The sequence below is a fragment of the Ictalurus furcatus genome, chromosome 5 (assembly GCF_023375685.1).
Source record: "Ictalurus furcatus strain D&B chromosome 5, Billie_1.0, whole genome shotgun sequence".
Lineage (NCBI taxonomy): Eukaryota > Metazoa > Chordata > Actinopteri > Siluriformes > Ictaluridae > Ictalurus > Ictalurus furcatus.
In genome coordinates this window covers 7641184-7655853 of record NC_071259.1, presented here as the reverse complement: position 1 = coordinate 7655853, position 14670 = coordinate 7641184, and the positions used below count along the sequence as shown (strand labels likewise).

Sequence of the window (14670 nt, the reverse complement as noted above, 5' to 3'; positions counted from 1 at the left end):
TTCACAGCTCTGACCTGTCGAGGCATGGCCTCCACAAGACCTCTGAAGGTGTGCTGTGGTATCTGGCACCAAGACGTCAGCAGCAGATCCTTTAAGTCCTGTAAGTTTTGAGGTGGGGCTTCCATGGATCAGACTGGTTTGTTCACTACATCAAACAGATGCTTGATCGGATTGAGATCTGGGGAATTTGGAGGCCCAGTCAACACCTTGAACTCTTTGTCATGTTCCTCAAACAAATCCTGAACAATTTTTGCAGTGTGTCAGGGCGCATTATCCTGCTGAAAGAGGCCACTGCCATTAGTCAAGTGCATTAGGGAATACCAATGCCGTGAAGGGGTGTACTTGGTCTGCAACAATATTTAGGTAGGTGGTTCCCAGCAGAACATTGCCCAGAGCATCACACTGTCTCTGCTGGCTTGCCTTCTATCCATTGTGCATCTTGATGCCTCTCTTCCGCAGGTATGCGACATACACGCACCCGGCCGTCCACATGATGTAAAAGAAAATGTGATTAATCAGAACAGGCCACCTTCTTTCATTGCTTCATGGTCCAGTTCTGATGCTCACGTGCCCATTATAGGCACTTTCGGCAGTGGGCATAGGCAGTCTGACCGATCTGTGGCTACGCAGCCCCATATGCAGCAAGCTGCAATGCATTGTGTGTTCTGACACCTTTCTATCATAGCCAGCATTAACATTTTCAGCAATTTGTGCTACACTAGCTTTTGTGTGGGATCGGAACAGACGAGCTAGCCTTCACTCCGTACACGCATTATTGAGCCCTGGACGCCCAAGACCCTGTCGCCGGTTCACCGGTCGTCCTTCCTTGGACCACGTTTGGTAGGTAGTAACCACTACATACTGGGAACACCCCACAAGACCTGCTGTTTTGGAGATGCTCTGTCCCAGTCCTCTAGCCATCACAATTTGGCCCTCAAAAAAAAAAAGTCACTCAGATTCTTACGCTTGCCCATTTTCCTGCTTCCAACATATCAAATTTGAGAACTGATTGTTCACTTGCTGCCTAATATATCCCACATGTTGACAGGTACCACCGTAAGAAGATAATCAGTGTTATTCCCTTCACATGTCAGTGGTTTTAATGTCATGGCTGATTGGCATAGCCTACTTAAGTGCAAGATTTAGCATAGGCTAAAGGGGCACAGACTCTAGCATAGACTCTAGGGACACACAGATGCATAGCCAACACACAGAGCATAGCCATTCCGACATGTTTTTGGGGAGTGGGAGGAAACTGCACAACCTGGAGAAAACCCATGTGAACACAGTGAGAAAATTCCACACAGACAGTAGCCAGAGCTCAGTACTGAATCAGGGTTTTACAGAGTTGTGAGGTTGCAATGCTAACCACTGCACTATCAGGATTTTCAAAACAGGACATTTGTATTTATTCAAAGACAGCATTATGAATTCCAAGAAATCAAATTTTTATTTTGCTACATTTGCCCGTTTGACATTGATGGTTTAGAGTAAGAAATCAATGCAAGCAAAGGATGAGGAGGAAAATCTGGACCTTCATAGAGCAAAAAAAGGGCAGCAGAGTTTTTTCCTCAGTATAACTATGTACATTATTCATAAATAGAAAATCTTCTAATGGCAATTGCGTTTGTGTATAGCTTTGTTTTAAACATCAATATGGCATCAAATGAAGTTAAACCAAATATTGCATGCATTGCACATATTTGTATGAGAATGACAATTTTTTTTTTACACTTGCAAAACATGTACACTCTAAATACATCACGTTTAACTATCACACATTTTATGACACAGAACAGACACCACATATATACACAGACATTCAGAAAGACACGTCCGGCACTTTTCCAAGGTCCAGGTACCCTATCTGTACAAGGGATGTTATGAGCAGATGTAATGAAGGAAAAGTGTGCTGATAAAAACGGATGTACACCCTCATGCATAATCATCTATTTCTGGTCGCAAGACCAAAAATGAATGTACAGTAATAACAGAATAAGATATTAACATATCCATATCTATATATCCTGCCCATGTGTTCAGACAAACAACCACAAATATTCTGCCCCTAGAGTAAACTCTGTGATTTGGTAAATCTTAGTAAAGTACATGTGTGGTTTTTGGACAGAATGTATTACACAGTAAAATATTAACGACAGCAGCATCTTCTGCCATTTTCTGGTCATTATGGAAATATCAATATGCATCTTATGGTTATGGCTATTGTTATATTTCACCTTTTCATGACTGTGTAAAAAAAACCAAATAAAATGAATTATTTCAATTAAGAATCCTATTAATCAGTGGGTTGATTGCAAACTACATAAACTAAAACACATGCACAAAAGTCCAAGTTAATATTGTGAACATTATTATCAATTAATATATCTTTTTCTCATATGCCAAAGTAGTTAAATCACTCTTTAATAATTATTTCAGTGCACTTCTATGTAGTTCGATGTCAGCATAATCTGTTTAACTAGTATGCTGTATTCAAATTTCCTTTAGAATGATTGGCTGGTTAAAAAAAAAAAAAAAGTTAAACGTTTTGTATAGAATAACTACTCTTTCTAGACATGAAAATACTTTGAAGATTTTTAAATGTGGAAATGTGAGGTGCATTGAAATGTATGTATTTTCAATATTATTGCAGGCATTTTTTTTGTTTGTATTTGTAATAAATCTACAGGCGCACAAATAGAGGACCACTAATGAATTATAGGCTTTTACAATCACACATAATTCTCATTACAATTTACTATGGATCCGTTAACAGTCCTGAACAGTGCAAATCTGCATGAATTCAAACAGCCGTGCTGTGTGCTGAGCCTCTCAGTATGTGGAATGGAACTGGTGGATTGTGGGTAATGCGGTGTCCTGCAGGTGATGGAAGCAGAGAGATGTGTGTGAAACAGAATGGGGATAAACTACTGTTTGGCTATGTCGCCTTTCTTTAAAATGACCTGCCGCTGCCACGGCGCCAGCTTGGTCTCATCATAGCCTAATGTACGCAGCCGTTCCAGCTCCATCTTCTCTTCGTTCTCCTTCTCCATCTTCAGTCGCTCTTCTTCTTTCCTGCCATGCCAAAAGAAATCACAGAGGGGCGATAAAGTTAACACACACAAGAGGACAAAAAAAACAACATACCAATAACATAACACAATGTAATTGCATAGTACAGTGAGGGAAAAAAGTATTTGATCCCCTGCTGATTTTGTACGTTTGCCCACTGATAAAGAAATGATCGTTCTATAATTTTAATGGTAGATTTATTTGAACAGTGAGAGACAGGATAACAACAAAAAAAATCCAGAAAAACACATGTCAAAAATGTTATAAATTGATTTGCATTTTAATGAGGGAAATAAGTATTTGACCCCTCTGCAAAACATGACTTAGTACTTGGTGGCAAAACCCTTGTTGGCAATCACAGAGGTCAGACGTTTCTTGTAGTTGGCCACCAGGTTTGCACAAATCTCAGGAGGGATTTTGTCCCACTCCTCTTTGCAGATCTTCTCCAAGTCATTAAGGTTTTGAGGCTGACGTTTGGCAACTCGAACCTTCAGCTCCCTCCACAGATTTTGTATGGGATTAAGGTCTGGAGACTGGCTAGGCCACTCCAGGACCTTAATGTGCTTCTTCTTGAGCCACTCCTTTGCTGCCTTGGCCGTGTGTTTTGGGTCATTGTCATGCTGGAATACCCATCCACGACCCATTTTCAATGCCCTGGCTGAGGGAAGGAGGTTCTCACCCAAGATTTGACGGTACATGGCCCCGTCCATTGTCCCTTTGATGCGGTGAAGTTGTCCTGTCCCCTTAGCAGAAAAACACGCCCAAAGCATAATGTTTCCACCTCCATGTTTGACGGTGGGGATGGTGTTCTTGGGGTCATAGGCAGCATTCCTCCTCCTCTAAACACGGCGAGTTGAGTTGATGCCAAAGAGCTCCATTTTGGTCTCATCTGACCACAACACTTTCACCCAGTTGTCCTCTGAATCATTCAGATGTTCATTGGCAAACTTCAGATGGGCATGTATATGTGCTTTCTTGAGCAGGGGGACCTTGCAGGCGCTGCAGGATTTCAGTCCTTCACGGCGTAGTGTGTTACCAATTGTTTTCTTGGTGACTATGGTCCCAGCTGCCTTGAGATCATTGACAAGATCCTCCCGTGTAGTTCTGGGCTGATTCCTCACTGTTCTCATGATCATTGCAACTCCACGAGGTGAGATCTTGCATGGAGTCCCAGGCCGAGGGAGATTGACAGTTCTTTTGTGTTTCTTCCATTTGTGAATAATCGCACCAACTGTTGTCACCTTCTCACCAAGCTGCTTGGCAATGGTCTTGTAGCCCATTCCAGACTTGTGTAGGTCTACAATCTTGTCCCTGACATCCTTGGAGAGCTCTTTGGTCTTGGCCATGGTGGAGAGTTTGGAATCTGATTGATTGATTGCTTCTGTGGACAGGTGTCTTTTATACAGGTAACAAGCTGAGATTAGGAGCACTCCCTTTAAGAGTGTGCTCCTAATCTCAGCTCGTTACCTGTATAAAAGACACCTGGGAGCCAGAAATCTTTCTGATTGAGAGGGGGTCAAATACTTATTTCCCTCATTAAAATGCAAATCAATTTATAACATTTTTGACATGCGTTTTTCTGGATTTTCTTGTTGTTATTCTGTCTCTCACTGTTCAAATAAATCTACCATTAAAATTATAGACTGATCATTTCTTTGTCAGTGGGCAAACGTACAAAATCAGCAGGGGATCAAATACTTTTTTCCCTCACTGTATATATTCACTCACACGAACAAACAAACTAACTAATATATACAGCCCCCTCTGAAACTTTTGGAACAGCAAGGCCAATTCATTATTTTTTGCTGTAGACTGAAGACATTTGGATTTGAGATCAAAAGATGAATATAAGAAGAGAGTTTAGAATTTCAGTTTTAATTTCCTGGTATTTATATGTAGATGTGTTAAATGACAGAACATAGCACATTTTGTATCAGACCACCCAATTTGTAGGTGAGCACAAATATTGGAAAATGTGACAGGTGTGTCCTGTTAGACTGATTTTTTAAACAATAAATTGCTCTGAACATCTACTCTTGGTTTTAGCCTTCAGTTTCACATGTGAAGACTGCATTTGTTGTTAAAAAGGATAAACCAACATGTTGACCAGAGAGCTGTCTATGGGAGAAAAGCAAGCCATTTGAAGCTGAGGAAAGAGGGAAAATCAATGAGTGGCATTGCACAAACATTGGGCATAACTGATACAACAATTTGCAATGTCCTGAAAAAGAAAGAAACCATAGACACAGTATGGGTTGGCCAAGGAAAATAACAACAGCTAACAACAGCTGATGACAGAGTGTGTAGAAGACCACCCCCCATAAATAATAATAATAAAAATGCAAACCACTTGTCAGCAGTAAGAATCAGAAAGACAGATTGAAATTCGCAAACAAATACAGAGATAAGCCACAAAGGTGCTGTAATAAAGATTAACCTCTACCAAAGTGATGGAAAGGCCAAAGTGTGGAGAAAGAAAGGATCTGCTCATGATCCAAAATATACAAGCTCATCTGTTAACCATGGTGGAGGTAGTGTCATGGCTTGGGCTTGCATGGCTTGGGTTTCTGGAATGGGCTCACTAATCTTTATTGATGATGTAACTCATGATGGTAGCAGAAGAATGAATTCAGAAATCTTCAGAAATATTCTGTCCCATAGTCAGCTCTATGCAGTCTTCACAGGAAAAACCCAGGGTTCAAACCAAGAGCAGACATTTAGAACTAACAACTGTTTAAACAGTCAATCTAACAGTGCACACTTGGGCAACAAGAAACACCTGGGCACCTTTGTTCACTTCAAAAATTGATGGGTTGAAACAAAAGGTGCCATGTTCTAAGTTGTTTAATACATCTAGATGTAAATATCAGGAAATGAAAGCTGACGTTCTGATCTATCGGCTCATATTCATCTTTTGATCTCAAACCCAAAAGTCTTCAAAGGAATTGGCCTTGCTGTTCCAATACTTTTGGAGGTGACTCTCTCTCTCTCTCTCTGTATATATACAGAGAGAGAGAGAGAGAGAGAGAGAGAGAGAGAGAGAGACAGAGAGAGAGAGAGAGCATGAGAAAGGGAGTGAGAGGTAGATAGATATTGGTGATAGATACATAGATAATTTATAACTATGCCAAGAAATGAATACATGCATATTTATCACTGGTCCATCTTATGAATATCTTACCTTTTCTGCTTCCTGCCCGTCCAGGTGGTTCATAAGAGACATTAGAAAATGAGAGATTTATAAATTACAGTGAACATACTGAGCTAAGTGAAAAAACACTACACATAGATACTTCAATATACTGACAAGCATTTACAAGCAGTGTAAAATCTAGTCTGTACAATGCACTGCTACAGTTATGTGCAAAAGTTTGGGCATCCCTGGCCAAATTACATATTTTATTGATTTTTGAAGTAACTTCTGCAGCCAATACTTTACGAACTACCTACATATTTGTAATGATGTTCAAGTCTCTGAGGGCAATTTCAAAAGCCTCAGCTTGCCTTTCTTTAAGTTATTCATTTTGAGGTATGTTTTGGATGACAGAGTTCATTGTTACTCCATCAGTCCACTGCACTTATTTCCAAAATACCTGTGGCTTATCTAGATTTTTTTAAACACTTTAGATGTTTACTTTTATGATGAGGCTGCAGTTAAGGTTTCCTTCTGATGACTCTTACATGCAGATCATGCTTGTACAATCAATTCTGCAGAGAATAATGGTGACACCACTCCTTGATGTAATTTGTGCATTTTGCTTTACCTTTCTGTCCAGCATACAGGCAATACTATCTGAGATTTTTCTCAGTCTTCAGATTCTTGTATTCCATAGTTCCCCTTAACTGCCATTTCATAATTATATTTCATACAGTGGAAATTGAGACTTGGACGTGCTTTGCTATCTTTTTATAACCTTCTTTGTAGCCATCTGCTTCTTTTTCAGATCCTTAGTCAGCTGCTTAGATTAGCCTATGGTTGTAGGTAAGAGTTTGAAGAGTTAGAGAATGCATTATGCATTGGAATTGTCATCAGCTAACAATTCCTAATGACTATTCTTGAGTCAATTAAAGCCAAATATGTTAAATAAATTCTGAATGGGTGTCCAAACTTTTACATATGCCACAATTAGTATTTTTAAGTTAATCAAATATAAAGTAACTGTACATTAACTTTTGCAGAACAACAACAACAATAGTTTGCTGCATAAGTTGTTTACTTCTTTTCACTTCAAAAAGCAAAAAAAAAATTTTTTTGCCATGGCTGCCCAAACCATTGCATACAACTGTACAAAAAGTCTCTTTTCAGGTCTCTTTAAAGACCTCTTTCAGAATTGTACTGGTAACTTGTCTATTCAGAAAACAGAAAGAGGGCATCATAGTCAAGTCTGAGACAAATGTAGAGGTACATAGAGGTACATAGACTACAGATCAGTCTATCATCTTTTTTAATTATGAAGTTGCTTCATACGTCATTTCTTTGACATTACCATTTAGGGTAGGTGCCATTATTTGTATTTTTAAATGAACGCTAGTCATAAAAGAAGACAAAATTACAGAACTTAAGTGTGTTTACTCACTTCTCTTCATCCAGTTTTTTCTTCATGATGTCTCTTCTCCATGCAGGCATGGCTGCAAGCAGGGCCTCCTCCTCCTCAATCTATCAGAAAGAGACAAAACAGTGTGGTCACTGAGCTGACTGAAACATCACTTCAATTTATTTACACTGCTACAAGTCAAAGGAGACTGAGGAAAAGATAAATAAACCAATATTAACTGTAAATCATTAAAATGTAGTGTGCTACAAGTGCCAAATTAGAGTGATAATTTGAGGTTTTTGTATTAGAATAGATCTAAAATAAGATAATTTAAACAAAAATGATAAAATATACATTCGTATATGTGTTTAAAAAAAAAATAAAAAAAAAAAGAATAAATTTGAGCACCAGTTTAAACCTAGTAGGTCTATAAAATCCATGCGTACGTTAGCTAACATTGCCTAAAATTGTGCTTTCATGCTACATTGAAACCAACCTGCAGAACATCTTAGATGTGTCATAAAGTGGGATATTTTTCAGGTTGAAAACATTTCTGTTCTTTAAAAAAAAAAATTCTTTTGTTGCACTTTATTTTGCACATCATACCTTTTTCAATTATTTTATTAATTTGTACTTTATCTGAATAGATTTTTATTTCTGCATTTTATTTTACATATAATTTAATTAATTTTATCATCTTTTCTGCTTATGTAAAGCATTTAATAAGAATGACCTCTGTATGAATGCATTACACATATAAACATTCAATTTGTAAACCTTTAACAAATTCATACACAACGTATTCTCAGGCCTCAAGATTCACCAACGGAAGTCATGAGGGAAAACTGGAGGAGGAGGAGAACCTGAAACCAAATTCCACTACAGTCTACAGTTCTGGTCTACAGTTCTGTCTTCACACGGAATGAAACATTATCTCCTGCAGACTTACACTTTGTAACAAGAGGCCAGAGCAGGAGGTGGCCATTTTGAGCTTCTCGTCTTCCCTTTAAAGTGGATCAATTACTCTAAATCTGCTCCAGTGAAGCATGGAACCCTACCCTATCACTGGCAAAGGCTCCAGCAGCAAGGTAATCTAATCTACAACTTAATATTTAAATGCTCCCCTGGGAATTATAACTGAAGAAAAAAAAGACCAAAAGAAAACAAACGGATTAATATTTAAAACAAGTTAAGTTTCATAATTTGATACGTTTAAGTTGATATGACAACAATGAAGCTTTGGATATGATTGATGTTTTGTCACCATTTTCCTTGTGGTGTTTGGCAGCAATTCTGGTGATCTGCATGTTCACGTGACTCAGATAATATATAAGACCAAAACATACTGTGCTTTGGATGCCAACTAGGAGCTTTTTTTTTTTTAAATCCTATTTGGCCTCAGTATCCCTCTAAAGCAGTGGTTCTCAAATGTTTTGTAGGCAGGGACCTCTTTAACTGTAAAAAAAAAAAATAATAATAATTCCAAAGACCCACTCAGTATGGATCTATTTCATAAACATTATTTACATTTTTCATATAATATTTTTTGAATCCATAAAGTTTTCTATTCCTGAACTTTCCACCCATAGAACACACTAGGTCTGAGCTGACTTGGGTGCTTGGACCCCTAAATATAATAAATATTGTAAACCACTGTAACAAAACAAAACAAACAAACAAACAAAAAAATCACAGACCCCTTGGCTATGCTTTACTGACCACTGGGGGTCCTTGTGGCTCTTTTTGTAAACCATTGCTATAGAGGAACTCTTAAAGCAGGAGTCATCAATCTTATCCAAAAATGGCTAGTGTGGTTACTGGCTTTATTCCAACAAAGCAGGACCGATTAACTTATTAAAAGACTTATGATTGGTTGGAATGAAAATGACTCATTCTCTATTGGAAAAGGTTCAAAGTAGAACCCTTTATGGAAGCTAAGAACCCTTAATTATCCAATGAACCTTTAAAAAAAAAACCATCAAAGACTTTATAGTCAGATTGACATCTCCAGCTAATTAAAGTAATGTTGACTGGAATAACATTCTATATATTTTTATTTTTTATACAGTATTCACTTTTTGCTTATTTAATATATTTCCAGTGCATATATTCACTTTACACTTAGACACATAATATATCTTTTGACTTTGTGCTTGAACTTGAAATATGAACAAAAAAGTATGTTTTCATAAGCATAAACAAAGATGATTTAAAAAAAAAAAATCATAGGGGAAAAAGTATTCAGACACCACAGATGACCAACATTAGTACTTTGTTGTAAAGCCATTGTTGGCTTTGAGGTGTCTACAGTAACATCTCAAAAGTAACTAGTTCGGTATTTGTAGCATTGTGGTTCAATTTTGTCCCAAGCTCTTAGCAAGCTGTCTTCAATTATTCAAGGTTCTGAGGGTCCCTTTGATGGAGTCTGTTCTAATATGTCCTGGTACATGTTTCCTTTAATGACACGCAGTGCCACAGTACAATTTGCAGAGAAGCAGCCCCATATTATGATGCTCCCAGCCCCGTGCTTCACTGTAGGTACGGTGTTCTTGGAATCATGTGCACAACCTGTCTTTCTACAAACACAGCAGGGTGAATTATTGCCAATCAGTTTTTGTTTTATCTGACCAGAGTATATTATTCCAAAATAATTCTGATTTATCTAAATGCGTTTAGATGTGCATCGCTGTGCTTTTTTTTAGCAGAGGAGTTTTGCATGGGGTATAGGAATGGAGATGAATGTGGTGCACTTCATTGCTTATTGTCTCTCTGTGTCACTCTGTGTAACTGTTGCTCCTGCTGCTTTCAAGGCAACCTGCAACTCTTTTCAAAGAACTGCTGCCTATCATTAGTGTGAATGCACGTTGTGAAATTTTGCATGGCGCACCTGTCTGGGGATGATTAGTTGTGGTTCCATGAACTTTCCAACTGCATATTAAAATGTCTACTGAGCCAATTTTACTTTTTTTTGTTGTTGTTGCTACGGCTCTGTAACTTTTTCTACTCAAGTTTTGTTTAATAATGTTGTCTGTAAAAACTACTTCATGGAAGCTCCTTCACCTACTAAATCTTCCTAACCAATAACAATAATAAGTATTTTGTCTTTTAAGACACCAGGTGCAATTTGAACAAGAAAATTTTTGCAGCATTTGTATCTACAAATTGATTAATATTTATATATATTTTTTATATAGTATCTTTGTTTACGCTTATGAATACCTAATATTCACTTTTTTGTTCACAGTTAAGTCAAGAGACAAAGGATAAATGCACTAGTCGCATATTAAAGAACAAAAACAAAAGTGACCGAATATGTATTTCTCTTCACTGTATGTATAGGAAGGCATGCATATAAAAATTAAATGACAGAAAAAAAGCACATTAGCAAGAAATACACCCTACATGTTTTATTGACATGGAACCAAAAAAACCAGAAACACTTCAAACGTGGATAAACTGTTAAATCAAAATGAACATCCAAAACATCATTAACAGCCAAAATTACAATCAATAAACACTTGAATGATATAATGATTGTAGTTTGAGTTTAAAACATCTAATAATTTTCTGACTTAGTTCACCTGCATATCAAAAACAATTACATTACAGAACAAGCTAATTAAAGGGCATGTATTTGAATGGTAAAAATTATGAAATAGTGGTAATCTTTGGTAAAATTTGAGTTAGTACCGAGTAAGCCCTTAAACAATCCTAAATACACTGCAGGAACACCTGAACACGAAGCTACTAGATAATCATTCATCATTATCCAGATCAGTATCACAGTGGCTCCAGAGCCTACCCTAGAACACTAGGCATGAGGTGAGAACACAGCCTGAGTGGCGTACCAGTTCATCACAGTGAACCAAGAACCAGGGATTTCACTATTTAGTAATATTTCATGTCATAACCCCAGTATGAACTTTGTGCTTATAGAAGAGGGTTAGAGCTTTGGTTTCATTAATACCTCAGTGGCTAAACTCATATAAAAATGAAATTAAAAAAATTATAGTAATAAGGAGGGCCAAAAATGAAACGGCAATAGTAAATTTTAATTTACCTCAGAAGCAAATTCATTAAACTAATTTATGTTCATGAATGAAATAACTACCAAAATTAGGAAGAGCCAAACTCAATACGCTTTATGAATGCAATTTACACCAAACTACTATATATTTTATGGCCTGAATCCGGCCCATTGTGTCTCTTCTGTCTCTGGATTAATTAGTAGTGATGTTATGTCCATATTTACAAGCTGGAAATAGTAAAAATGTTATGTTTTTCTAAATTATGCAATTGTGAATTATCTTTTAAAAGACAAAAAATACCCAGAAAAACCATATCATCTAGATTGAACTAACAAAGAATTACTCGCTATACCAGCTAATAGATTATGGGTTATATAAGAAAAATACTATATAAGAAAAATATTGGTCATTTGTTAACAATACATTGTGGCTTGGCCTGTATATCCAGCATCAGTTTCCTGTTAGGCCCACTTGCTAGTGAAGCTGAATTGCCTTGTACTAGACCAAGGGTAGACAGTAATTGTTATATTTGTATTCTCTTGCAAAGCAACAAAAACAAATATGTTCAAGCACTGACCATACGCCACCACCATCCAAGACTACAACTTGACCATATTTCCTTACCTCCATATATCCATATATTCCATACAAATATTTGACTGAGGACCTTCTACACTTGTCCAAACTTTTTCCCCTAACACTGTGCATTTAACATCGCCCTTTCTACATGGACATCAGATTAAAATTGGAGTCCCAATTTAAAAAGTCCTCTGACTTCCATCAAATAACCTTACATTATATTTAGGTGGACACTAGATTTGCAGTGTTCAGCAGTAACCTGCATTCGGTCATTTTTCAGTCAAGGAGAGAATATCAGATTATTTTTCTCTAACCAAATCTCTCACATGTCTGGACAGACATTTTGTCTCATAACATGCTTTATCTGAAGGCTTCCTTTAAGTTCCTTTTGATCAAATAATCGCCTTCATTGTTCAGATATCAAACAATTCTGCTTCCTTCTCCTTCCAGAAGGCAAAACTTCGCTCAATGTATCTGATTATATCCTCGTTGCTAAACTCTTTAAGATCATAAATAAGTTTTATCGAGTCCTCATTCAGCTCTTCATTATCTTTGCCTGGAAACTGCTTCTCAGCATGACCGCTGAAGGGTTCAGACAGAGGCTTTTCAGCTGTTACTTGTGTGGTTGTCTGGTTCTCTGGCTGTTCTGCATTAGTTTTATCTGCATTTTGATCATTGTCCAATATGGTAGGCTTATTAATCTGCTCTGTAAAGCTCGCTTCTGCTGTGTCCTGTACAGGCACCTGTGTGGAAGCTTGTTCTTTGTCAGATGCAGGTGCCTGTGTTGAATTTTGCTCAGTTTTTTCAAGAGACTCTTGTTCTTGTGTTGTCTCAGGTACATGTCCTGAGTCTAAGATCTCCTGAATTTTTTTTGGTGAGTCAATCTGAGTTGTCTCCAACAGCCCTCCCCCCTCTATAGTGTCGCCAAAGTATTTCAGCTTGATGTCCTCAAAACCATCTGTCCAATCACGATTCCCTCTCTCAATGCTTTCCATCACCTCACGGTGGAACTCACGGATCACTTCCCAAGGATGGCTGCCAATTCGATCAAACATATCATAGCACAGTAAGTGTCTGAACTTCCTTTCACTGCGAGACATGTTCATCTCAAGCAATTGGAAGTAGCCAAGCATGAAAAGATCAAGGGTCAGGTTATCATAATGAACTGAAGCCCCATTTATATGAGGGAGAAAATGCTCAGGCCAGTAGATCATTTGAGCCCGACTTAGCCGACGGATCTGACGTGAGGGTACCTGGCTCATAATGGTCCTCCAGTGGCCAAGCAGGTTCCCTACTACTTGCCTCTGTTTCATAAAGTGCAGGAGCTGGTCATCCTCGCTCCCATCCAATTCAAACTGGTTATTGTTATCCTGGGAGTGATAGCCATCCATCCCAACTCCTTGACTTCTTCTCCGTGTGTATTTGGGTCTGTAAGAATCGGTCATAGTGTACTTTCTCCAGTGCTCCAGAAACAAGAACACAATCCTCTCCTTTCTCATCTCGATAGACTCCTGAACATAGCTCAGGTCTGTCTGCACCTCGAGGCTGCGGGTGTGATGGTTTCCATTTAGTGCAGGGTCACTGGATAGAGGGTGTACCAGATTATCCATGCCCGACTGGGGTACACCATTAGATCCACTGTATGTCAAAGGTGCATATGATGGTATTATAACCGGCTCATCTACTAAGGTTGGATCTTGCTCTGGTGGTAGACCATTAGTGACTTGAGAGTCACTAGAGATGTCACAAGGTGTGAAGAGTAGTTCATCTTCCAGGATAGGCTCAGGGGAATAACTGCACTCGCTCACGACTGGCAAGGATCTCTTCCGTTTGTATACTCGGTTCATCTTGTCCTCTTCATACTTAGACTGGCTCTGGATCATCTCATAATTGGCCTTCAGGTTTTTCACTGACACACCACACTGCTTGAGTTCCTTCTCCACCTCCTCTCGGGTTGAGAAAGACTGCGATCGCCCAATGTTACCTGAGGTAACGGACGTTGTCTGTGCCTTTCCACCTTTCAGACCTTCATATGTATAGCCTTGATTAATCATTTCCAGAATGTCAATTTCTTTACCACCTAATGTAGCAAGGAGGATGGCCATACTTTTAAGCAGTGTAGAAATTTTGCTACACCAAGCAGGAAGGTCCTCTGCTTGTCCATGAACCTGTTTGGGGTTGACAGAGAAGTGGTCCTGGGTCAGGGCAGCAGACACAGGGAGGAGCTGATGTAACTCTTTCTCCAGCTGCTCCAGCTCTTTTTCTACCTCTGTCACTTTGTGCATAACTTGGAGGTTCTCAATCTGTTTCTCAATGCGAATGAGGTCATCCTCAGTCATCAGTTCACCAAATGGACCCAGTATAGCATTGTGTGCATGAGAGTAATGCCAGTCTTGTGCTTGGAAATATCCACTGGTAGAAAACTAAAGCAGGGTCAGAGGAGGAGACAGAGATGA

At 38.4% G+C, this 14670-nt stretch overlaps 1 protein-coding gene across 1 annotated transcript in view; it reads right to left on the bottom strand.

Moving 5' to 3' along the window:
• Positions 1 to 1075: 1075 nt before the first annotated feature.
• The window catches only part of espn (espin), a 60642-nt gene continuing 47047 nt past the window's right edge, over positions 1076 to 14670 (bottom strand). Inside the window, exons 12-14 of the mRNA XM_053624554.1 lie at positions 7650 to 7729; positions 6254 to 6265; positions 1076 to 3075 (exon numbers count right to left, since the gene is read on the bottom strand). Coding sequence (XP_053480529.1) covers positions 2928 to 3075; positions 6254 to 6265; positions 7650 to 7729 — 240 coding nt within the window. The 3' untranslated portion in view covers positions 1076 to 2927. The remainder of the gene's footprint in view (positions 3076 to 6253; positions 6266 to 7649; positions 7730 to 14670) is intronic.